The 24,698-nt window shown below is 32.8% G+C and overlaps 1 protein-coding gene across 13 annotated transcripts in view; it reads right to left on the reverse strand.

Annotated features, from left to right (window-relative positions):
* RAPGEF2 (Rap guanine nucleotide exchange factor 2) overlaps positions 1-24,698 on the reverse strand; it is a 231,490-nt gene that overhangs the window by 87,468 nt on the left and 119,324 nt on the right. For 10 of the 13 annotated variants that reach the window (XM_034661433.1, XM_019802223.2, XM_019802221.2 and 7 more), the window contains 3 exons: positions 21,964-22,039; positions 20,197-20,364; positions 17,836-17,853 (listed from right to left, as the gene is read on the reverse strand). In XM_034661433.1, the coding sequence (XP_034517324.1) occupies positions 17,836-17,853; positions 20,197-20,364; positions 21,964-22,039 (262 nt within the window). The remainder of the gene's footprint in view (positions 1-17,835; positions 17,854-20,196; positions 20,365-21,963; positions 22,040-24,698) is intronic. The other 3 variants (XM_002921668.4, XM_019802224.2, XM_019802220.2) reach the window with 1 other exon arrangement.

Consider the following 24,698-nt stretch of genomic DNA (forward strand, 5'->3'; position numbering starts at 1 on the left):
TAAATAACCAAGTTCTACAACTTCCATCCATCTAGCCCATGTCCCACAGGTCCATGTGACAAAAACTCTCCTCCAAGTTTAAGTTAAATTACCCCCATGCTGATAGTGGCTGACCTTACATGTGAAGGTTTGCCACTGCTTGCCTCTCTCTGGGAAAATGTGTCACTTCTCTCAAGAAGGAAACTAAATGGGAAAACCTGATGGGTGATGTCAGAAAATCACACATCCTCAGACACCGCCGCTTTTCTGTGCTGAGACTTGGTGTGATTTCTCTCACAATCTGGCTCCATGCCTACAACCTACATATCTTAAAACTCTTGACTGTAATACTGAAATTTTACTATCCCTACTACCTTGTGCATTGAAACACAATTATGCCAGGCTATATTATGCCAAACACTGCTTGAGAAATAAAATGTAAACTGAAGATTTAAGAGAATCCCATATTACAGATTTTATACAAACAAGAACTTACACTCACCTTGAAGTAGCCTTAATTTGAGTTTTATTTGCTCCATTCCTTAACCATCTAGATTTAGCAAACAGCATTAAATAGATCCAGCTAGAAAAAGGACCAACTAACAACATGTTGTCCTATGTCAAGAACATGTAATGACTTCCAAATTATCAGTAACAATGATCCAAAAGACAGAGATTATATTCATAGTTCAGGAGACTACTTGATGTAAGGCCTTTCCATGCTAAATTTAATGCCACTGTATTTATTCATATTTTTCCACCTATTGTGTTTGTTTTTTAATTACCATGAAGCTGAAAAAAATGGACTGTTCTTCTCAGTAATTATTAACCACATTTAGGATTATTATTTATTCATTGATAATATTTATTTATAATGCCTATATGGTTTATCCATAGATTATAATGTGCTTTACAAATATTTTAATTAAGCTTGGTTATAACTCGAGGAAAGCAATAAAATAATTTATTCATCTTTCATAGAAAAATAAAGGTTATAAAATTACAGGTTTGGTAGTTTGGAAGAATACAAATTAAACTCCAAGTCTCTAATATCAATTACTTCACTTATCCAGTATATATCGATTTCCTCCCTTTTCCCCCTACCTGAGAGATAAAACTATGGAGTTTTGGAGAGATTCTGTGGGAGAGGGTAGAAGAATTTACTGATATCTAGAAACAAGAAATTTTACAAATCTCATTTCTAATATGTTATTGTTCACCAAAGAAATGACATTTTAAAATGCTGTTTTCTCTATAGATACGCCAAACAAATTAAGCACTAAGCCAACACAAAATTGTAGGAGGTATGGTCAGAAGTTTTTCTTCTCTTCCTAAACCCAAATATACCCCCCCATTAGTACTATGATTTTAAAGAAAAAGTTGATTATCTAAAGATCCTTTATGCCATAACTCAATCCTACATTTCACATAATCTATTCTATCCATCCCTGGGTATATCTCAGACACATCTTCCATGCAGATCCTCCTAAAGCTTTCATAGACAATGTTATTGTTTTTCTACTTTGACCAAATAAAAATGGTACTCTGGGTTCATTATTAAAAATAATTTACGAAATACCTGAAAGATACCAACACAATGCCTGACACGTAATAATTGTTGAACAAGTATCTGAGTTGAATTTAAATACAGGTTTCACAAATATCAGGAACCTGTTGCTTCCATTAACACTTATAATCAGGAAGACCTAACTGAGAGTCCAAAACTTTCACCCAGATATACTTCAAAGACAGGTTCGAAAGAAACCTTTAGGCTCTTTCTTTTTTCTTAAGTTCTTTTTTCTCTTTTTCACGTTTTTATTTTAATCACCTGGTGCCCATTATGACAAGTACACTCCTAAATCCCCACCACCTATTTCACCCACCCCCTCATCCCACATCCCCTCTAGTACCATCAGTTTGTTCTCTATAGTTAAGAGTCTGTTTCTTGGTTTCTCTCTCTCTCTCTCTCTCTTTTTCCCTATCCTTATTTGTTTTATTTTTAAATTCCACATATGAGTGAAATCATATGGCATTTGTCTTTCTCTGACTTATTTCGCTTAGCATTATACTTTCTAACTCCATCCATGTCACTGCAAATGGCAAGATTTTATTTTTTGATGGCTGAATAATATTTCATTGTATATATTATGTGTATATACACACTACTTCTTTATACATTCATCAATTGATGGACACTTGGGCTGCTTCGATATCTTGGCTATTGTAAATGATGCTGTTATAAACATAGGGATGTATATATCCCTCTGAATTGGTGTTTTTGTATTCTTTGGGTAAATACCCAGTAGTGCAATTGCTGGATCGCAAAGCAGTTCTATTTTTAACTTTCTGAGGAACCTCCATACTATTTTCCAGAGTGGCTGTACCAGTTTGCATTGTCACCAGTTTGCATTGTCATTCTCATAGTGCATGAGGGTTCCCCTTTCTCCACATCCTTGTTAACACCTGTTGTTTTTTGTGTTGTTGATTTTAGACATTCTTGACAGGTGTAAGGTGATATCTCATTGCAGTGTTGATTTGCATTTCCCTGATGATTAGTAATATTGAACATCTTTTCATGGGCTTGTTGCCATAGGTATGTTTTCTTTGGGAAAATGTCTGTTCATGTCTTCCACCCATTTTTTAGTGGGATTATTCATTTCTTAGATGTTGAGTTTTATAAGTTCTTTATATATTTTGGACACTAACCTTTTTTAGATATGTCACTTGGCAAATATCTTCTCTCATTCCGTAGGTTGTCTTTTAGTTTTGTTGATTGAGTCCTTTGCTGTGCAGAAGCTTTTTATTTTGAGATAGTCCTAATAGTTTATTTTTGCTTTTGTTTTCCTTGCCTCAGAGGACCTATCTAGGAAAAAGTCTCTGATGTCAGAGAAGTTACTGTGTTATCTTCTAGGATTTTGATGGTTTCAGGTCTCACATTTAGGTCTTTCACTCTTTTGAATTCATTTTTATATATGGTGTAAGAAAGTGGCTCAGTTTCTTTCTTTTGCATGTTACTGTCCAGTTTTCCAATACCATTTGTTGAAGAAACTGTCTTTTTCCCACTGGATATTCTTTCCTGCTTTGTCAAATATTAATTGACCATATAATTGTGGGAGTATTTCTGGCTTTTCTGTTCTGTTCCATTGACCTATGTGTTTATTTTTGTGCCAGTACTACACTGTTTTGATTACCACAGTTTTGTAAGATAACCTGAAGTCAAGAATTTTGATGCCTCCAGCTTTGCTTTTTCATGATTGCTTTGGCTATTCAGGGTCTTTTGTGATTCCATACAAATTTTAGGATTGTTTGTTTTAGTTCTGTGAAAAATGCTTTTGGTATTTTGACAGGTATTGCACTGAATGTGTAGATTGCTTTGGGTAGTATAGACGTTTTAACAGTATTTGTTCTTCCAATCCACGAGCATGGAATGTCTTTCCATTTCTTTGTGTCATCTTGAATTTCTTTCATCAGTGTTTCACAGTTTTCAGAGTATAAGTTTTTCACCCCCTTGGCTAGGTTTATTCCTAGGTATCCTATTATTTTGGTGCAACTGTAAATGTGATTGTTTCCTTAACTTCTTTTTCTGCTGCTTCATTATTGGTATATAGAAATGCAACAAATTTCTGTAGATTGATTTTGTAACCTTTTAGTTGAATTCATTTATCAGTTTTAGCAGTTTTTTGGTGACTATTATAGGCTATTTCTTCAATAAAAAAGTTCCTGACAACATACTGTTTGTGATATCTTTGATTGATAACTGGAAAATTAACATAGTAACCTATCCATAATAAATATGCCTAATATTTACATGATGCACGTTAGAAGAGAAAGATTAAAAGATAACATGAGATGGGACATATGTAGAAAAAGAAAATAAAGTAGCCTGTAAGTCAGTGAGAAATTCCAACATCAAGAACGGGACTTTTCCAATGCATTTATTCAAAAAATGAATACACTTTAATAGCTAATTTAACAAAGCTTATTTCATTTCCTAGAACCTATTTGTTTGTGTGTGATTCAGTAGTTGTCTTAATTTTATTTTTATTTGTTTTTTATTATTATGTTCAGTTAGCCATTTCCTGGAACCTATTTTAAGAAAATACCAGACTTCATCTTGAAATACTCAGTTATAGAGGTGAAGTCCTTTTACACTCGTACTCAGTGTGGGCTCCCTACTACAGTATTTCACAAAGCAACATTCCAAATTCAATAGCAATTATTACCTTTAGTACTAATTTAGCATGTAACATATTCCCTTATTAATATATTTACATGAGCACATGAATTGTTAATTATCTCTCCATTTTTACTGAATAAAAAGGGGACTATTGATCACAAACGGGAATGTAAGTTAGCTGAAGGCAGGGGCCATACATTTTATTTATTTGATATTGTTAATGACAAATTATGCTTTCTTATGCTTAACACACAGTAATTACTCAAAAAAACAATGAATGCATAAGTGATTCCACTTAAACTTTTTCAAAACTACCCTATGAAGTATTATTACACCAGCTTTAAGATGACAAAACAGAAACAGGAAAATTGTATAACCATAAAAGATGTCCAACTTGTTTACTGACAAAATTAGGTGTTTTAAATAATTTGAAAGGCAAAAAGAGTACACTAAAACCAGAAAATTTAAATTTAACAGGGATAAATATAAACATCTACATGCATACTATCAAAATGTCAACTTGCACAATTACAATATAAGGGATATCGGGCTGGAAAAACAATTCACAGGGATAGGAGGAGTTGGGAAGACTTATCTATAAAATTGAGCTGACTAAAAGCTCCATATGAGCCAATACACAATACCTTACTGCTCTCATATAATCATGGGTTTACATCATCAGACATATAATGTCCAGAGCAAGGAAGACAAAGCTGTACTATAATCTGCACTATAGGGTACTGCAGGACCTTATGTAAGTGGTAGCAACCAGTTCTAGACATCATAACTTAGGAGAAATAATGAGTAACTGTAGTATTAAGAGCAGAAAACCTAGACGATAAAGTGTTTAGGAAAGTACAAGAAGTTAGGAATGTTTAACCCAGAAAAGAGGCTTAATGGAGTAGGATCTCTTCATCTGAAGCAGCATTATATGAAAATGGAATACGAATATTCATTTATGTTGCTTTAGAAGAAATCTAGAACCATGAACTATAAAGAAGCAGATTTCAGCTAAACATAAGGAAAAGTTGCTTCATAATTAGTCCTTCCCTATAATAAATAAAAACTGTTATGATTTACTAAACTCTTACTTTGTACTAGGCAGTAGGGTACAATTTTGACACCTTATGTAAGGACTATCTTGCAAATATCAGTGCTAGTTGTAATTAAAAATCTTACAGCAGAGGCTGAATGTCAGTGCTTCTATAGAGAAAAATAAATTGTATTAAGTGGTTTGGGAGATTCCTAAAATTCTTTCAAATTCTTAAGGTTATCTAACACAGCCATTTTTTTTTAAGGTTTTATTTTATTTGTCAGAAAGAGAGCACAAGCAGGGGGAGTGGCAGGCAGGGCAGGCAGAGGGAGAAGCAGCCTCCCTGCTGAGCAAGGAGGCCGATGTGGAACTAGATCCCAGGTCCCTGGGATCATGACCTGAGCCGAAGGCAGACACTTAACTGACTGAGCCACCCAGGTGTCCCTCTAACACAGCTATTACCAAACATTAACTGGTAACAAGACGGGAATTAAAGGAATAATATGATATAGAACAGAAAAAGAGACACCCATGGAATGGGAAAAAAATCTATCTTGTAATAAGATTTCCTGGTAGTAACTATCCCTTTATTCAGAGATTTCTGTCTTCCTTATTTTGGTAGTTAGAGGGGAAATATTAAAATGCCCTTACTTTTTAAAAATTATAGTGCTAATTAGACAATAGATTTGAGGTTTTCTTAACATCCTTAGTTCGTAAATTTAAAGTTGCCAAATTTAGAAGAGGGTAAGTGAAAGATCATTTTCTTAATGTTAGCAATAATTGATTAAAAATTATAAATAGATAATCAGTTTCATAGAATGTTTTTTAAATCCCTTGAAATTACTTACTATATGTTTTCAATATTCTTAAATATTACCAAAACTTCCAATATTTTCTGGTGCAGAAGCAATTTTATGACTTTATTTTTTCATCTCTAAAAACTGTGACTACTTTCAGACAACTGTAAGTTGTTTTGATTCATTAAAAAGTCATATTTACAAAAAATCTTTCAGCAAGATTTGGCTTTTGTTACTTATTAGTGAAACTAACTTTTAAAATACATTAATTACATAGTCATCTTTGCTACAAAATGGCACTCTTTAACAGTAAAACCCCATTTCTGTATTGGAATGAAACTATAAAGCTTAAAGAGGGGGAAAAAATGCCGTGCTTTACTGATGAGAGAAATGGTTTGAAAAGGAAACATACTTGCAACAAAAATACTGATGAATCAACCAAAGCCTATTATCATTGCCAATGTAATTTAGTAATTATTTTTCACATTGGGCATTCTATGCTCTAGCCTATGTCTTTTAAAGGTACTTAAATAGCAGGCATCTAAACTGGCTGAATTATTTGATACATGTCTCTTTCAGATAAAATTTAAAGTTCAAGTAACATAAAAGCAAAATACGCTAAGTTCATTCTTCAAAATAAATAATTTTAAATATCAGGAATGGAAAAGATGGATGTCTAGGTTTGACTCTGAGTACAGTAACTCTTTGACCTTAGCATGCTTATCTCCTATCAGTGGAGACACCATCACCTAAGTGTTTAGAACTATAAGGTTTAATTGACAAAATATATGAGATAATACCTAGCCAACTGGCATATATCATAAGGATTCAATATGGGTAAATTTTATTCCTCTCAAGATATTCTAAAAAGTCAGGTGCACAAAAGGTTTGGGCAATCATTATTTAATACTATGTAGATGGCCGGGATAAGATCCTTGTGCAGATATCCTCGTGTAGAACTGCTAATGTAGGTACACCTATAATGCCGCTCCTAGAAATATTCAGTAATGCTCACTTTGTGAGTTTGATCCAAAGACACCAAAGAACAACCAAGATGCTGCTGAGCGCCTATCACACACTACATCGTGCAAAAGGCAGAACATGGAATACAAGCCACCATCTGCTTTTCAAGACTATTTTCTCTTTAGGTATTTAATTTTTAACAAATGTACTCTCACTTCTAAGATCCAATGTCTTGGGTGGCTCAGTTGGTTAAGTGTCCAACTCTTGATTGAAGCTCAGGTCATAATCTCAGGGTTCTGGGACTGAGCCCCACGTCGGGCTCCACACTGGGCGTGGTGCCTGCTTAAGACTCTCTCTCCCCTTCTCTCTTTGCCCCTCCCCACTACTCTTTCCCTCTCAAAAAACAAACAAACAAACAAAAAAACTAATGTCTTCAAATAAATATCAAAATGTGTAGGTTTTCATAATGGTTGAATAATCTTCATTCTAAGAGAAAATGACAATGTTTATAAACGGAAGCATTAATCAATAGACTTCACAATCAGGAATGGAATTGTGACTGTCCCTCTATTATAATTAAATATATTCCAGACAGGAAATGCTTCCAAGTAAATTTGCCTGGAAAATAATTAAATATAGAAGATTGTCTCAATATAGAAAATATTTTAGATGCCAGAGAAATTTTTTAAGTGTTCTCTTGAAAAAGAAGTCAGCCTATGATATAGGACCACATGAGCTCAAGATGACAACACTCAATCGTCCTTCTCATAAATAAATGAACAAAGCCCAAACCACGTATCTGATTCTTCCCTTTCCTTAAAAGCTCTAAAAAGGCAAACAGTATTTTACCTACTCATATTTTAGTTGCACTTTGAAATTTTACCACCATGATGATATTTTTAAATAATACTCGAATAATTGTATATATCAGACTATTATAATCGTTACAATTGTTCACAACTGGCCAGATGGATCAATTCATGTAAGATTATATCTCCTGGTTGTGCCATAAAGTAGCAGTTCATAGTATCAACACATAACCATAAACCTATAATTAAATATTAAACAGAATAAGGCAGTCACTTATTCATTCTACATTTGACCCCCAAGACTAAGTGGGTAAGTTAGGAAACAAGAAATCAGGGATGAACTTTAGAAATTCTCCTGGGCAGCTGAACTGTGTGACAGACCTATGCAAAATGTATTGTTCACCATATGAAATGCTCCCTAAAAGACTGCCTTAGAACAAATATGTAACAAAACCTATTTTTCTTGATGGCTTATATTTTATAGGTTTTTCAATGACAAAAACCAAAATAAAAATCTGTTGGACCAAAATTTAAAAATACATGCCAACCCAGTGGACTTATAAGATTAAAAACAAAAACAAAAATTCTAAGATATTAATATATTATTCTCAAACGACTACAAAACATGGTACTCATAATAAGAGTAAAAATACAGTAGGGAAGAAAATGAGACAACTATTTAAAGGAGACACTTCTCTATGTGAGAAATGATACACGAATCTATAGTAACCACTAACCCCATAAAATATTCACATGGACATTTCAGCTTTCATCAAGGGAAACCCACCCACAATTTGAAATCTGTGGAGCAGGGGCATTTTCAGTCCCTTTCCAAAGACAGCTCTATCCTCTCAGATATTTTGCTTTAGTAGTTGATTATTGAATCACATTGAACCTCGGAACACAATCAGTAGTAAATCACACTTCGTGATGACAAAGGAAACTAGACACTAATGTCTTAACATAAGTAGAACAAGTGGATGGAAAAGATTGAAGGCAAAATCTTTATTCGGACACAAACAAAACAAAAAGACAAGACAAGACAAGAAGAGAAAAAAGAAGAGAAGAGAAGAGAAGAGAAGAGAAGAGAAGAGAAGAGAAGAGAAGAGAAGAGAAGAAGAGGAAAGGAAAGGAAAGGAAAGGAAAGGAAAGGAAAGGAAAGAAAAGAAAAGAAAAGAAAAGAAAAGAAAAGAAAAGAAAAGAAAAGAAAAGAAAAGAAAAAAGAAAAGAAAGAAAATAGGTACTCAAAGTAGAGGATAACAAAGAGAAAGAATTCAACTCTTAAAAAAATAGTAAGTGGAGTTTTAAGAAGAAAAAGTTTTAAATATATTGCTAGGTTATTTATTTATTTTGTACCATCAAACTGAAACAATCTGTTAAATTGGATTAGATTGTCCTGAACATTAGCTATGAGCCACTCATAGGATATTGTTAAAACTACCCATGGTGATCTTTTTTTTTTTTTTTTTTGAGGGTATTGGGGGATGAGGACCTAAAACTAGTCTTATTGATATTGGCATAAGACCCCAAATCCATTTTAAAATATCATCTAACAGACATTTTATAGTTAGATTAATATACTTCCATTAACATACAAAATTGAATGTAAACATTTTAAACATTTTTTAATTCCACTTAATGGCTCTTAATTATCTTAATAGGGAAGGGGTTTTGGCTTTTTTTGGGGTGAGATGGAGCAGATAAAATTCCTAAAGGGAAAAAAGCTCTAAATGAGAAATGCTCAATAAATTAAGTAAAAATGTCTATCTTTAAAAATCACTACAGTAGCTACAAAATGGATTGCTGGTAACCATTCAATACAATTAATACATTTAAAACACAATTATTTAATGTAAAGCATTTTAAAATGCTTCTAATTTCACCCAAAATTAGCTTGGGATCTTTCCATTTTCTCCCAGTATCTATCAATGAATTAAGCAGCAAAGAGGAAAAGAAGTCACGAGAAAAATCCTACAGGGGAAACAAGGTTAGGCTCAGTTTCACAGGTATGGGACCTGTGCAGTCATAAAGGACTCTGTTCAGAAGGGCGCCTGAACTTGGGGAAACTATTTTAATTTTAAAGAACAAGCAATGGACAAACTATGGTTATTCGGAATTAGATATTTGACAGATATTTTCTTGAAAATGAACAAACTGAGCTTGTCTCTTCAAGGAAAACAGCTGATAGCACTTTGTTTGCCAATGATAAAATTTTAGCTTTCAAGTAAAAATTAGACTTTTGCAAAATTTCTATCCAACACCATAAACTTGACAGCTTCCCCAATAAGTGGGGCTTTTTTAATGAGACTGGTAGTGATATTAACAAAGGTGATTTTTTTTTTGATATTGTATAACATGCCAAAATTTGGATGACAGCCTAATTTACTGACCAATGCATGATGTTACAAAATCATACACTGAGTAAAAACATCCATGGGTAAGTTAAGACCAATGGGCTTTAATAAAAGACAATAACTTCACTGACACAGCTTTACATTCTTTATTGCAACTAAATTTTTAAGAAACAACCGTGTGTCAAATTTTGGTGAAGTATATCAATAATATTGTTTGAAAAAGCTGTTAAAATACTTCTGCCTTTTCCAACTACCTGTGTGAGGTCAGATTTTCTTCATATACTTTATACATTTGAGCCAGAAGAGTATATCATAACAGATTGAATACAAAAGTTCATTTGAGAATCCAGGTGCTTCTATCAAGCCAAATATTAAACAAAAGTATAAAACAACATTACTCTCCTTATAAATTTTTTTGTTTTGCAAAATATAATTATTTTTCACTAGAAAACCCTTTTGTAATACATAATAGGTTACTATTTTTTAATTTAATTAATAAATATTTTTAAATTTCTCAGTTTCAATTTCTAGTATGGCACACAATTGATACAGATAACTCATATAAATGAAAGCTTGTTGGAGCTCTCAAGAAGTTTTAAAAAAGTGTAAAGGAGTCCTGAAATGAAAAACTTTGGCAACTACAGCTCTAAGAGATGAACTAGAAAATAATCAGCCTTTTTGCTCTTTTAAAGATTACACAGTTATCAAACATCCAGAGACTCCTTTAAGACAAAATCCTGTGTTTACATGAATTACAGCTTCAGCTGAACCCTCTAATACCTTAATCTACTTGCTGAATGGTTAGTTGATCATACTCTTCCAGTCTAATTAAAGTTAGGAAAATGTTCATACCAAGGAGACATAAAAAGACCGAAGCTATGAAGTGCTCATCCAAAATGCCCACTGTCAAGGGCGTCAATATCATCAAGAATATCAATGATGCTCAGGTATTCTCTACATCCCAGTTAGCTGGGATGCTCATGCTTATGTCACAAATTAACAAATAGCAAAATGACCTTTTTTCCCGAAACACTTTCCTGAGTGTTCCAAAATTCCTGATGATTCAGCTTTTCTAAGGTTCAGTTTAAAAACTGTATAAAGAAATGGGTACAAAGTAGAAGTATGCTAATAATTAGTGAAAGGAAAATATTACAACTTACTTTGAGATTTTGATTTTATTTTCTAACATTTGCAAATGCTTTCTGGATTGTACGAAACCCACAAGTGACCAGTTATCATTACAATCCTCACAGACACCTAAGTAAAAATCAAGACAACCTGAATATTTTCTTTTTCTTCCTTAAAATCTTCCCTTCTCAATTAGTCTGTCAATCAGTCATCCCAAGGAGCAATTCATATTTCAGATTGGCTCACTCTACTCTCACATCATTTCTCCTCCAGGCTAGCAATTCCAAATTCCATATTACATCCAACTGTCACCTATGTTTCACTTGAAAGAGAGAAAGGAAGACGTAAGAAAAATAAAGGACTCCTTGATCCCATACTAAGTCCATAAGAAATTGCTCTAATACAATTACTCGATAGAGTCTATAATTATTTTTTCCAAAATATCTTAGTCATTTTTCAGCCTCTGTGTAATTTAAACCACAAAGGATATTTAGGTATAATGTGAACTGCATATGTTCAAGTCAGTCAAAAGTTTACTATTGATATTCTTAACACTACTGAACTATACATTTAAAAATGGTTAAGATAGTAAATTTAATGTTATGTGTTTCTTACCTANGACAGCTAGCGAGAGAGGGAACACAAGCAGGGGGAGTGGGAGAGGAAGAAGCAGGCTCATAGCAGAGGAGCCTGATGTGGGGCTCGAACCCATAACGCCGGGATCACGCCCTGAGCCGAAGGCAGACACTTAACCGCTGTGCCACCCAGGCGCCCCTACTATTGATATTCTTAACACTACTGAACTATACATTTAAAAATGGTTAAGACAGTAAATTTAATGTTATGTGTTTCTTACCTAAAAAAAAAAAAGAAGAAAAAAGAAAAACCATTGACTTATGCTGTTTAAATAAGTAAACTGTATGGTATGTGAATTATAATTCAATAAAGCTATTATTTTTTAAAAGTGTAAGTTTGCTCCTAATCAGTTTTCGGGGTTTTTTGTTTTTTTTTTTTTTGTAGCAAAGGTTTGAAAAAAGATTTACTACTGAGATATGGATAATGACTAATTTTTCTTAAGGGAATAAGGGGGAGATCTTATATACATAAATATGTATATCATATAGTAGGCATTTTAATAATTAATTTAAATATTTCCTGTCACAAATGATTTTAACCTAACACCTATACACTGAATACAAACCTAGAGTTTCTTCCAGAGTAACTTCCAGCTAATAGAAAGGCATTTCTAGTTAACAATGTTTTAATACTGGTTCAAAATCAAAAGAGAACATTTCTAGTCACCTGATATTTCAAAGAGTGAAACAGACAACTTACTGATGACTTAATTGTAAAAAGATCAATTCAGCACTGTTAGGAAATAGGTCTGAATATCAAAGTAGATTTTCCCAAAGAAAAGAGACATTTTTCAAATCAGCATGTAGCACTGCAAAACCTCATGAAGAAAAACATCACATAAGAAATGAAACAGTCTAAGATGAAAAGGATCTTTGCTGTTCAGACTAAAAGCTAAATTTTAGCCAAGTATATTTAAAACATATACAAGCACAGAGAGCCACCAGTGTTCACAATCAGAGGCAGGACAAAGTAGCAGTGGTCTTTCTGACAAATAAATTGCTTGAAATATTGCATGACTTGCTATACAACACTCTTATTACTTTCAATTTCCAAGTGCAACCAAAAGATGGGTCCAATTATGACATCAATACAAGCTTTCTTTCAAAATGGAATGAAAGAACAGTAAATCCCAGTGGACACGGGAGTTCTGCAGCAGAGATGATGTAATATATAAAAATAGACATCCTCTAACAGAAGCTGAAACTTGGGTAAACAGCACACTGCATACTATTCTCAACTGCCTTGCATGAATTTGCAATGCATGCTGTTAATAGCGCAAAGAGAAATCATTTCATGTTTTAAACTATTTCCTGATTTACATTTCAATTTCGATACATGCTCTATAGTATAATTTCCCAATCTGTATAAATTAAATGAACATAAATACCTGATTATAACTGCAAGAAAGAGAAATACTCCCCCCAAAGCAAGGAAATGGAGCCCACTGCAGCAGTTTTTCCATGCTGCATTTTGTTAGAAATTGCAGCACATATGGCACACAATTGTTATGTCCACCTATTGTTCAAAGACCTTTCCACAGGGAGCTTTCTGCAGGATTTTAAAATGCAACATGATCTAGGTGAAGAGGAGCCAGTAAACCTGCTGATAATGGGTGTGAAAAGCGAGGAGTATTTTTGACACTCCAAGACCCTGATGCAAACATCAAACATCAGGCATGCATACAATAACTAAGATCTGGCAAAACTTGTGGGTTTGTTTTTTTTTTTAAATATATACACCACTACTGTCTAACACTCTCTCCACACCTCTTTTTTCTATTCTTTACCAATTCAGTTTTCACATTTGTATTGGGCTTTCCTGGATTGAAGAATATTTTCCTTTGAGCCAAGACATTAAGAAATCATGCCTGATTCCTCAAATGCCCTATGTGCCTCCACTGTACCTAGAATTTCTTATATTTTAGTTGCCCGTTTATCTATATCCCCTATGAAACTAAAAGGACAATAAGGGCAAAATATGCCTGTCCTGTAGACCTTTATAGCTCTAGCGTCTGGCACAAACCTGAAACAAGGTGGGCACTTGATAAATATTCATTAAATGAATAAAATATGTAAATGAAAATACTGAGCTTTCCTTTCTGTGATACAAGAAAGGGAATACACACATTTCCTGAAACTCCATCCTATTATAATTCACAGAGAGGCACTGATGACATTATTGAAGACAAAGGCTTTAGGTTTAATTAAGCGAACAAATGCTTGACGAATTTAAAGACGAATGAAAATGTCAAAATAATTAGGAAATATCCCCTATATTTGAATATTTTCTATACAAGCATATAAACAGATTTTTAAAATATCATCATATGAATAAATCATAGTCAGGTATATTATGATGTGAACTGATTGTTATAAGTTAAAATCCTAAGACCTTAATATTCTAGGACATCTAGCAAATATACAAGTATATTTGTAAAGTAAATATCACTGATATATTACTCAAATCATATTCTCTTACTCTTAAGCAGCAAATAGTGTATTAAACTAAGAAGACTTCAGCAAAAAATTAAATCAGTGAAAAAGCAAAGTCATAACACGAGTGAAAACACTATTTCTAATACAAGAACAATAGTCCACATCAAAACGACTTGTCAAATAAAAGTGCATAATCACAAAAACACTGTAATTTTTCATTTGTTTCAATATCTAACAATTTTTGAAACTAACCAAACCTATCAAGTAGTCCTTAACTGAAAATGAAACCAACTTAAAGCTATCTTTCAAAAAAAGATCTACTTCAGAGAAATATAAGATATAACTGAGGAATGATTATATAACAATTATTAGAAATGGAACTTGTCTTATATTATTATAAAGAATAACCTTATAAAAAATAGGACTCATTTCCATAAGCCTCACACATGGATCAATCTTATTACATTGGTGCCACATTTTATAGATATTGTATTATCGCTGACTGTAATACAAAAATTATTCCCATTAATATTACATTGTATTCAACTTACATTATATTAACTTAATAATTTTATGCAGTATTTTTATTACCTTTTATACATCTGCAAGAATTTTAAACTAAGCCTAATCTGAAAAATGTAATAATGTAATTATTAAACAGTGCTCTGAAGTGTATATTTATGTTGTAGAAAAGGACTACTAATAAAATGAGTGGAAGATATCTTTTTATATGATCAACCAGTTTCCATTATTTCAAAAATTTTGCATTGATTGAAGCTTTATGAATGTTTTATGTTATACTGTGTTCAAATCCTCCTAATTCAAATTTGTATAAAACAGAGCCATTCCTTGGGAAAATATCCTTTAGTACACCTGATCAAATAAAACATTCCAAGATTAAACACACACACACACACACACACGTAAATGTCACAAGGCCATCTTGGATTTTGACTGTCTCTTCTCATCCTAACAATTTCTAGTCATGGACATTTCCAAAATACTACTTAAACCAAATCAAATCTCATAAAATGTTTGGCTATGAAGTTATGATAGCTGAGGAATACATCCTTTTTCTATGTAATCCATTTTTTTTTCCATATTTTAAAAGAGATCACTGTCATTCATTGAGTTCACTGTGCTCTGCAGTATAGAATGATGTGAAGAGGTTTGTCTGGAGCCAGACCTCTGGGGTTCGAATTCTGGCTCAATTACTTATTAGCTGTGTGTCCTTTAGCACATCCCCTAATCTTGTTCTTTCATTTCCTAATCTGTAAAATGTAGTAATAATAATCCATCCCTCACAGGGTAGTTATGTATATTAAATGACTTAATTTATGTGAAATGTTTTAGAACAGTACTTCTGTTCTAAATACATAGGTAATACTCAATAGATATTTGATAATTAAACTATTAAAAAAAAAACAGAGCCATCTGTTGGGGATAAGCAGGAATGGGAAGTGGAAAGTCAATCAGAACTACAAAGCACCAAGACCCTTTCAATTCTTCCAGCCTTGCTAGGCTGAAATGTCTGTTGGTACATATAAACTCCATGGTAGAGACAGGACAAGCTTTCTTCAGTCTTCAGTCTAATATCTCTGTATGATTTTGTTCTTTCTAAACTGAGAAGAGAGCAGAGCTCTCTTTTTATTAAAATTAAAAAAGAAATAAAAGATGACAGAACAAGTATGTACCAGTCTCCGCAATCAGGTAAGTTAAGTCCTCCCCTTAAGTATCTTCTAGAATAAATCACAAACTCCTGGAATAAATTACCCATAAATATAGACAGGCAGGGTCTGTAATTATGGATAAAATTAAACAAAGCTTTCTTCCTCTACCCTACTTTGGACCCAGAGACAAAATAAACTCGTCCAAAGTCTAAAGAGATTGATCCCACATCTTCTGCCAAGAATCTTATCTACTACCTGCCTCTATTCTCATTATCTACTCTAAGACTGAAAACTCACGCCACATCCTCTTTTCTGGCAATCTTAAATACAGCCTCAACCTCAAAGCAACAAAATGTAGGAAAATGCTAATGAAAGCCATCTCCAATATTCCCTTCTCACTGCATTTTAAAATGCTTATTATTCCCTCTGCAAACTTCATATACTTGCCTTGAAAAAATATCTTGAAAACATTCCACATGCACTATTTGAGTACTCATATTTCTGAAGAAAATTATTATAATCTGTTTTAAACTACTGCAACACATCTAATTTTAAAAAGTGTACATAAAGTATAGATCATAACTCAGTGTACATTTTCAATTCAATTCACAGTTCTAAATGGGAATTAGACTAACTGGTAATTCTTCATATTAAAAAAGACAAAGATTAATTATATATTGATGTATCTTTTAAAATATTAAAGTTACATATTTTCAGAGTATACTTTTACCAGATAAAAGCCCAAAACACTGGTGCAATTTTAAGAAGTATATAATTACATCAAAATTTTGTTAAATTTACAAATGGTCTGAAAATGTTTAAGATTTACCAGATCACTTAAAATTTAGCAGTGCTTCTCAAGTACAATATAGCAGCCGTGACACCTGTGGCATTTTAATATGCATTCCCTTGCACAGAACATAAATTTACTGCCTCATTTTAATTTGAAAAACTATACAAATATTTCATGCTTTCAGGCAAGGGTACTCTAATAGCCAAAGATATTATATTGACAGTAGACTTCTTCTAATGTGAATTAAATTACACATGATCTTTTTCCTGGGCAATAAGAAAACACAATCATAAGATTTTACTAGCTACTTAACCAATTTGTCTCCAGAGATAAATCAGTTTTCCTTCCTTTATTCCAAATTCCCTAATAACCCCCAATCTGACCCAAAATTTCATAAGAGTAACACTGAAAATCATAAATGAGTCATGTGTTGGCATGAAAGAAATGAGCAAAGATATTATTATAGGCTTCTTGATTAAAATATAGAATGAAGTAAAGCATGAATTCTGGTTAAAAATAAAGTAGAAATAAGAAGACACAAGCATTTTTAAATTCTCATTTCCTTTTTGACTAAGCCTTTACTCATCTGACTAAAATTTTACTAGTAGTCTCCCAAAATGCTCTCATATTGGGATTCCTGCAATTTAAAGCTTTTACCTACAGCATTTAAAATGTAAATTCCTAATGGGTTTCCCATAAGCTTTCCCATAAAAAGCAATTAAATTTCTATTACGTCTGTCTTTCTCTCTTCTTTACTTGCAAATCATGTTAGTTAAGCACAGTGCTTCCTTCAACTCATTCTTACAAAAAAAAAAGAAATAAGTAGGTTGCACTTAGGTGGACCTAAGCTGGACAGTCCATCACTACATCCGCACGAATAAAGTAGACCATGCCGTCACCTACACCACTAACAGTTTCTGTAGAGAGTTCACTGAATCAGAGCAAAATACAAAAGAACAAGACCAAGCCAAACACATCAATATTATAAACTCATTAGTTACAAAGCAAATTCACAAATAAACTTCGGTTAGTATTAGGAGACCACATACAAATTACAATACCTGAGATTTAGTGCATTCCTTTGAGCCAAAATGAAATGAGTGCCATAAAGGAGGAAAGGAAAAGATGAACATTATCAGACATGCTATAGAATATCTGCCAAAATGAAGACAATGTTAAAATTAGGTTAAGATGACCATATAGAATTGGCTGAATGTCTAATGTTCTCTATGTTTTTTAGCCATGCACTTGAAATGCACCGAAATCATTTAAAATCACCTGTGAAGTATGATCATGCATCTTCTAAATAAACTTTTCACCCTCAGTCCCACTCTACTAGGGTTCTTTCAAAGAGAAATATTTCCGTTAAGAATAAGTAAATATAACTTAGGACTAATGAAGAATAATAATTTTCATTTCACTCTTTTTGTCCTGTGGCACCATATATACAAAACAAAATTTTGTTGTTTTCTATGTTAAAATCATGTATTTAGGTGAAATAATAAATATTACATAAATATAATTAAAACACACCTTGCACACACACAAAAGGATCCAGTATTTTCAATTATGACCATATTGCTGCCAATCTGAACTCATTTAGTAAAATTAATACCAACGTGTCACATATTAGTAAGCTTGTACATGATCCATTAGTAATCAAGTTAAATTTTTCATCCCAGCACTGAATATTCCCTAATAAAAGTACCTGTTGACCAGGTAAGATATTTATTAAAACCATTAAATTAAAATTTAAAAAGTAATCTTATAATAATAAAAAACCCTGCAAAATTTTTTTTAAATCAAACAAAAAAGGGAAGTCACATAGCGGAAGTGAGTGAAATATTCCATAAAGAGGGGAACAAATGGGAATAAAAGAGAAAAACAGTTACAGGATTCCCCCAACTTAAGTGTGAAAAAAAGGACTATAAATTAAACCTATCAGCTTTAATACTAAATTTTAAGTAATTCACGTTCCCACTATCTTAGTATGGAATCTGATTTGGAAAAATAATTCCAGAGCAGAAAGAATATTAATAATATTAGCACCAGGCTAAAATAATATATGCAACTATTAATATGTGCAACTATTTTTAATCCAAATTTCCTTCTTCCATGATGCTATATCAACACTAAAAATACTACCTTCTTTTACAGACAATGGTAACAAAAAAACCTTTCATAGTGTTTTTTTTTTTATACCAAGTCTCTCAAAAGGACAAACAAAGCTCTCTTTATGATGAGCAAAAAGCTACCCTTTCCAAAGGAACTCAATGAAATGATTCAACTATAAAATTCATGTTAAATTAAAATAGTGCATGGATAGTGAAAGGATTAGGCGGGTAGCTGGTAGTCAAAACTGCTTAAATATTCACACACAAAGAGCTCTCAGAAATACAACATATGAAGTATGGGTATAAAATATATCGTATCACTAAAAGTTACCAAACATTGAGTATATAACTTTGTCTATATATTTTCCCATGTATTTTGCATTTATACTTATTTGCAAAAGGAAAGGAAAGTGTAGGTAAGCAAAACAAATGAGAAATGTAAAACAGTTATCAATTACCTATTTTTATGTTTTTTATATTTTTATTTTAAAATTAATTTCACATATAATGACTACTCACTTAATGGTATTTATGTACAGACAAACCATCTTTGACTCTATTATGACATGTGTAAGAACTCATGTTACTTTCTTTTTGAAAATAGAAATCCTCAAATATATTCTCAGGGGAAACGAGCATAGTGCAGCTAAGCAGAAAGAAAGGAATAAGAAAAATAAGGTCCTAAAACTGACTTTATTGGGGTCTTGTACAAATCACTCATTATCTGTGCCTCTGTTTCCTCAAACATAAATATGCTTTATCAAATACTTATGAAATAAATAATGATCAAGTGGGCTACAGCATTTAAGAGAATCTTTGAACCCATCAGAAATACTTCAGACCATCTTTACATTGGGATTTTAAAAAGCATCACTTCAAATTATGCTTTCACTTAAAAACAAAACAAAAGTATCAAGTAATATTCTCACAGTGGTATGCGAAGTATGAAAATAACATATGATTGTTATATATCAACATTTGAAATAAAAAGTAAGTCTGATGCCTATCACTGGGGTAGGAGCAGGGGGAGTTCAAATTTTAGATTAAGGTACGAACTTAAAATATCCCAATTAAAACTGCATTGCTGATCACAAACCTAATCCTCAGAGGACATTTCAAGAAATAAAAGGCTAAACAATGTCTTTTGGTATCTTATTTCAATGCTCTTTAAAACTATTAATACTATATGTGTTTCTAGCACATATCACAGAAAGGAATTATTTAATTAAAATAGGAAATGCACATGTCTTTTCACAAAATTCCCAACCAAAAAACTGAAGATAAAAAATATTATACTCAATAACTTACCGTATGATAGCCTCGAGGCAAAGGTGGTTTGCCCACAGGATACGGATCCACAGTATCAATAATTGTTTGCCTTTCACCTTTCTGGTTGATTTTTCTAAATCTCCTTCGAGATTGTCGATGAGAAGCTTGACGCTGAAAATATTCTTCATTTTCATCCATATAGTCCACCTGAAATAAAACCCCACCAAAAATTTATTTCCTCAAACACAACGTTCCATATAAAGATTAGACGCAGCATAAAACTTAGAGATAAGTCCATATTCATTCATTCTGCAAAGACATTCATGGACAAACTAGACAGACTAAGTGTTTTTGAACTTCTCTGGAACTAATTGGTTTTGAGCAACTTTTCTTTTATGAAGAAGCATTTTCAGTTCCACTTAGGACAATATGAGTAACTCTTGAATTTCCTGCAGTTTCAAAGGGAAGGATATTTTCAGTAATCTTTGTACTGATTTATTAGTGAAAGAACTCACAGGATACATTGCCTCGCATTAGGAAAGCAACTGCCCCATTGTCCTAACCCTGACATATGTGAGTAAAGCTGTAAAAACCCCCAAATCCCAAATGACTCAAACAGGACTGCTAGCAGACTGGCTTTGGTAGGTTACCTAAGGGTTTCTCTTCCTATTTCAATCTGGAGATTCAGTTTCTCTTTTTATAAATAGTGTTATTTAAAAAAAAAAATCCTCATTTTCAACATTTTAGAAACTGATGAATGGACTAACCAGAATAAAAGTTACCTTAGGTCAATCCTCATCACACTTACATAACGAAAATGTGATTGCTCACAATCAGGGCGTACTAAGATTCTAAGACCATTCTCATACTGGCAAACTTCAGAGTTTGTATAATATCAGCAAGTATAAAATCCTCAAAGAATTTTGAAGATCAAAAGTCCCTTAGAGAAACACAAAATAGCACTAACAGAGGTCAAAATCTCTAGGAAATATCTAAAATGCTTTTTGCTTTTTAAGACCTGTTGCTGGAAACTCCTATGTAACCACCCACATTTTTCCAATCCCAAATCTTTACTCACCACCACGCTACTGTCTCACTGAAGAGTAAATTTTGTGAAATTTTACCAAAGGTTTTCACTACCTTTGACAAGGAAGTTTTCATTCTGATGAACTCCTCTCCTACATCATAGGGAAAAACCCTAAATCTCCTCTGAAAATAGACTTACAGCTTTCTACCAAATACTTCACTAAATGTGAATAAAATGCTCCCACCATCTTCTATATTAGGCCAGAAAATTGGGGGACTAGTATGTTGCTTAGACACTCTGTTGAAATCTTAATCTCTCTTTTTAACTGAATTGTAGGATTTTAAAAATATATTGACATAGGACACACACAAAAAAACAGAAAGTGATTTCTTTATGTTAACGGTTGCCTGGATATATACCACCTTGACTCATCTGAGGTATTTCACTAATTCCAATTAATATTTGGAGAGCTAAAGCCCTGCAATTCAAATATTCTCCCCAAATTTCAATTAAATGGCAATATCATAGACTGATTTGACAAAGTTCAAGCATGAAACACTTAGGTACTTGCGTCTTCTATCTTTTTGAGTCTTCTATCTTTTTTATTTCATTGAATCCCATAAGTAATTACAATATTATGATTATGAACTCAGATTTATGAAATAAATATATCTAAAGTTATAAAATAAATAAATGTACTATTAGAAGTACTTTGTTAAAGGGCTTTTATTTTATAATTTTTTTTTTAGGGAAAAAAGTCTTCACAGAAGTATTCTTACCACAATCATTTCAGAAGGCTCTAAAACAATGCATTCACAGCCACGCCTAAAGCTTCCTGCAGAACGCTTGCCAAAACTAGGAAGAGAAAAAAAAGATTTATGAAATATAAATTGTAAATTTAGGCCAATTCTCCAAATAAATGAAAATGAAAAACAAAAACAACTAGTGGAGAAAGAAATTTTTAATCATTATTTACACAGACTGACAAGGAACCATTCAATTTCTTGAATTTCAGACACATATTTTTCTGGAAAATTCCAATATCATGTTTTCAAATTGATAATGTAAGTAACAGAAAATCAGTATGAATGTGTTTTATGTTAGGCTATTTTACGTCATTCCCAGTTAGGGAATTCTAATGGATGGGAACTGAATCAATTGCAAACTATAAAAATATGCAAAGTATAAAATGCATATAAATTTTCTTCTAAGCTTTGGTTAAGAATTTCTTTCACCTAAAAAGTGTATTTAATTTTTCTAAATTAAAAGAAAACATTTTATTTATTTATTTGAGAGAGAGAGAGAGCGTACGAGCAAGAAGGAGGGGCAGAGGGAGAGGGAGAAGCAGACTCCCCACTGAGCAGGGAGCCTGATGTAGGGCTCCATCCAAGTACCCTGAGATCATGACCTGAGCCAAAGGTAGACGCTTAACTGACTGAGGCACTCAGGTGCCTCTTTCTAAATTTTCAAATCAACTTATTCTAAATAAGTTTAAGGAAAAGGTATTCAAGACTCTTTTTCTTAATTCAAGTGGTTGTGCATATTACAAGCCCATTTCTCCTGAAAATTTTTCACTAGTGGACTCAGATACCTCAACTTTGCCCTATCTGTGATAGCTCCCACCTTAACACTGCAGCAGATTTATTCTGAAACAGCTATATGCAAGCTAGAACCATGAAGAGAAAATCCTGGTGAAAATCCTTGTACAAATTTGCCATTGGGTCAAAAGAATTTTATGGTAGAAGATATTATTTGCACTAACACTATTACTCTGGAGATGAAAAGTTTGCATCCTCTAAAATGTGCTATTAAAAAATACTTCCATGAGAATCTTTTAGGAAATGAGATACACTAGAATCTGACGAAACTTTCTTTGAAGTCACTAAAGACTCAAGTTCTAGTGAACAGCACAAATATGTGAACTGTAGGAGAAGTAATACTGTCCTTCAGGTAACTCCTTGAATACACAGAGCAGAAGAGCAGAAAAGGCAAGTGCACACAGAATGCACTCTAGCAGAGGAGACTATATTATTTCATTTATCAAAAAATCCATTCTTTCAAACACAGCCAAGAACCCAGAAGTAAAGAGTGGCCTCAAAAGAGACAAAGAGTAGGTCATGAATGCACATGCTAGGCCTAATGACTAGGCCTCTTGTCTCTAAGGCAAAGATGACTAGTGTTTGCTTACAAACCAGAAGCTATAAGGTAGGAATGAACAGGGAGAGTAATGAAAAATGTTAGCTAGAAATTCACTATGTCCGCAAAACACTTTTGCTTTTCCTATGTGATTCTTTGAAACGACAAATATGTAAAAAAAGGAAGTAAATATCATTATTTACTAAGCTTTTTAAAATCTTGAAAAAAGTTCTATAAACTATTTTTAAAACTCAGTTCTGGAAAATAAGCATAGAGATAAAAAAGGAAACCAGATAGAGATGTATAACAGATAAGATCTACCCTAGGTGATACTAAGATCAATTCTTTAAGAATTTTAGATGATTTAGTAGAGAGGGAATGGAGAGAAATCTTTAGGTTTGCAAATGACATATAGTTGTTTAGACAGTAAAGCACAAAACACAGCCAATAAGAATAAAGTACAAGACATTTCATTAAGTTTTATGTGAGTGCAACAAAGCAGTAATTAGAGGATCCAATCTACACAATGAAATATCCAATGTGAAAAGTGATCAAATGCACACACCATTTAATATGACATTAAATAAGGGGTTCTCATGTTTTAGTTAAAAGGCATAAATGAAAACTAGAAGTATTTAAAACATTAGCACAGTAGGCTGCTGACATAATAAAGAACAAATAATACACAAAACACACCTCAAAATGACGAACACACCAGGAAGTAATAAAAAATGAAAATTACTATACCTACCCTTACAGAAAATCAAGTTAAACCTACAAGACAGCACTGCCCTAGAAAAGTTTCTAAGGGGAAAAACACAGAGCTGAAAAAGTTTCCAAAAAAAAAAATTAAGGAATTCCAAAGGGCTTTCTGTAAGATCAGGGGCATACATTAAAAGAACACTTCTTCAGTCTTATTAACAGCAGCTGAAACTTAGTATCATTTAAGAGTCTAAAGTCATAATTTAAGAAATTATATATATATAATACAAATTAAATAAGAACGTGGGCAACTTAAAAAACATACCTATAATCCTTAGGATTTTTAAGAAAAGTCGGGGGGGGGGGAGAGGAAAAAGAAAAGAAAAAAGAAAAAAAGAAAGAAAGAGAAATAGAAAGAAAGAAAGAAAGAAAGAAAGAAAAGAAAGAAAAGAAAAAAGAAAAGAAAAGAAAGAAAAAAGAAAGGAAGGAAGGAAAGAAAGAGCAAGAAAGAAAGAAAGAGAAATGGAGAGAGAAAGAAGAAAGACAGAGAGAGGGAGGGAGGGAAGCAGGGAGAGAGGCAGGGAGGGAAGGAAGTAAGGGAAGGCAAGTCAGAAATAGGTAAGGATTATTTCCAAGCTATGTGACTACACTCTGCTCCAAATATTCCTTGGTGCCA

This window comes from Ailuropoda melanoleuca, chromosome 5 (genome assembly GCF_002007445.2).
Source record: "Ailuropoda melanoleuca isolate Jingjing chromosome 5, ASM200744v2, whole genome shotgun sequence".
In the NCBI taxonomy this organism is placed as follows: Eukaryota; Metazoa; Chordata; class Mammalia; order Carnivora; family Ursidae; genus Ailuropoda; species Ailuropoda melanoleuca.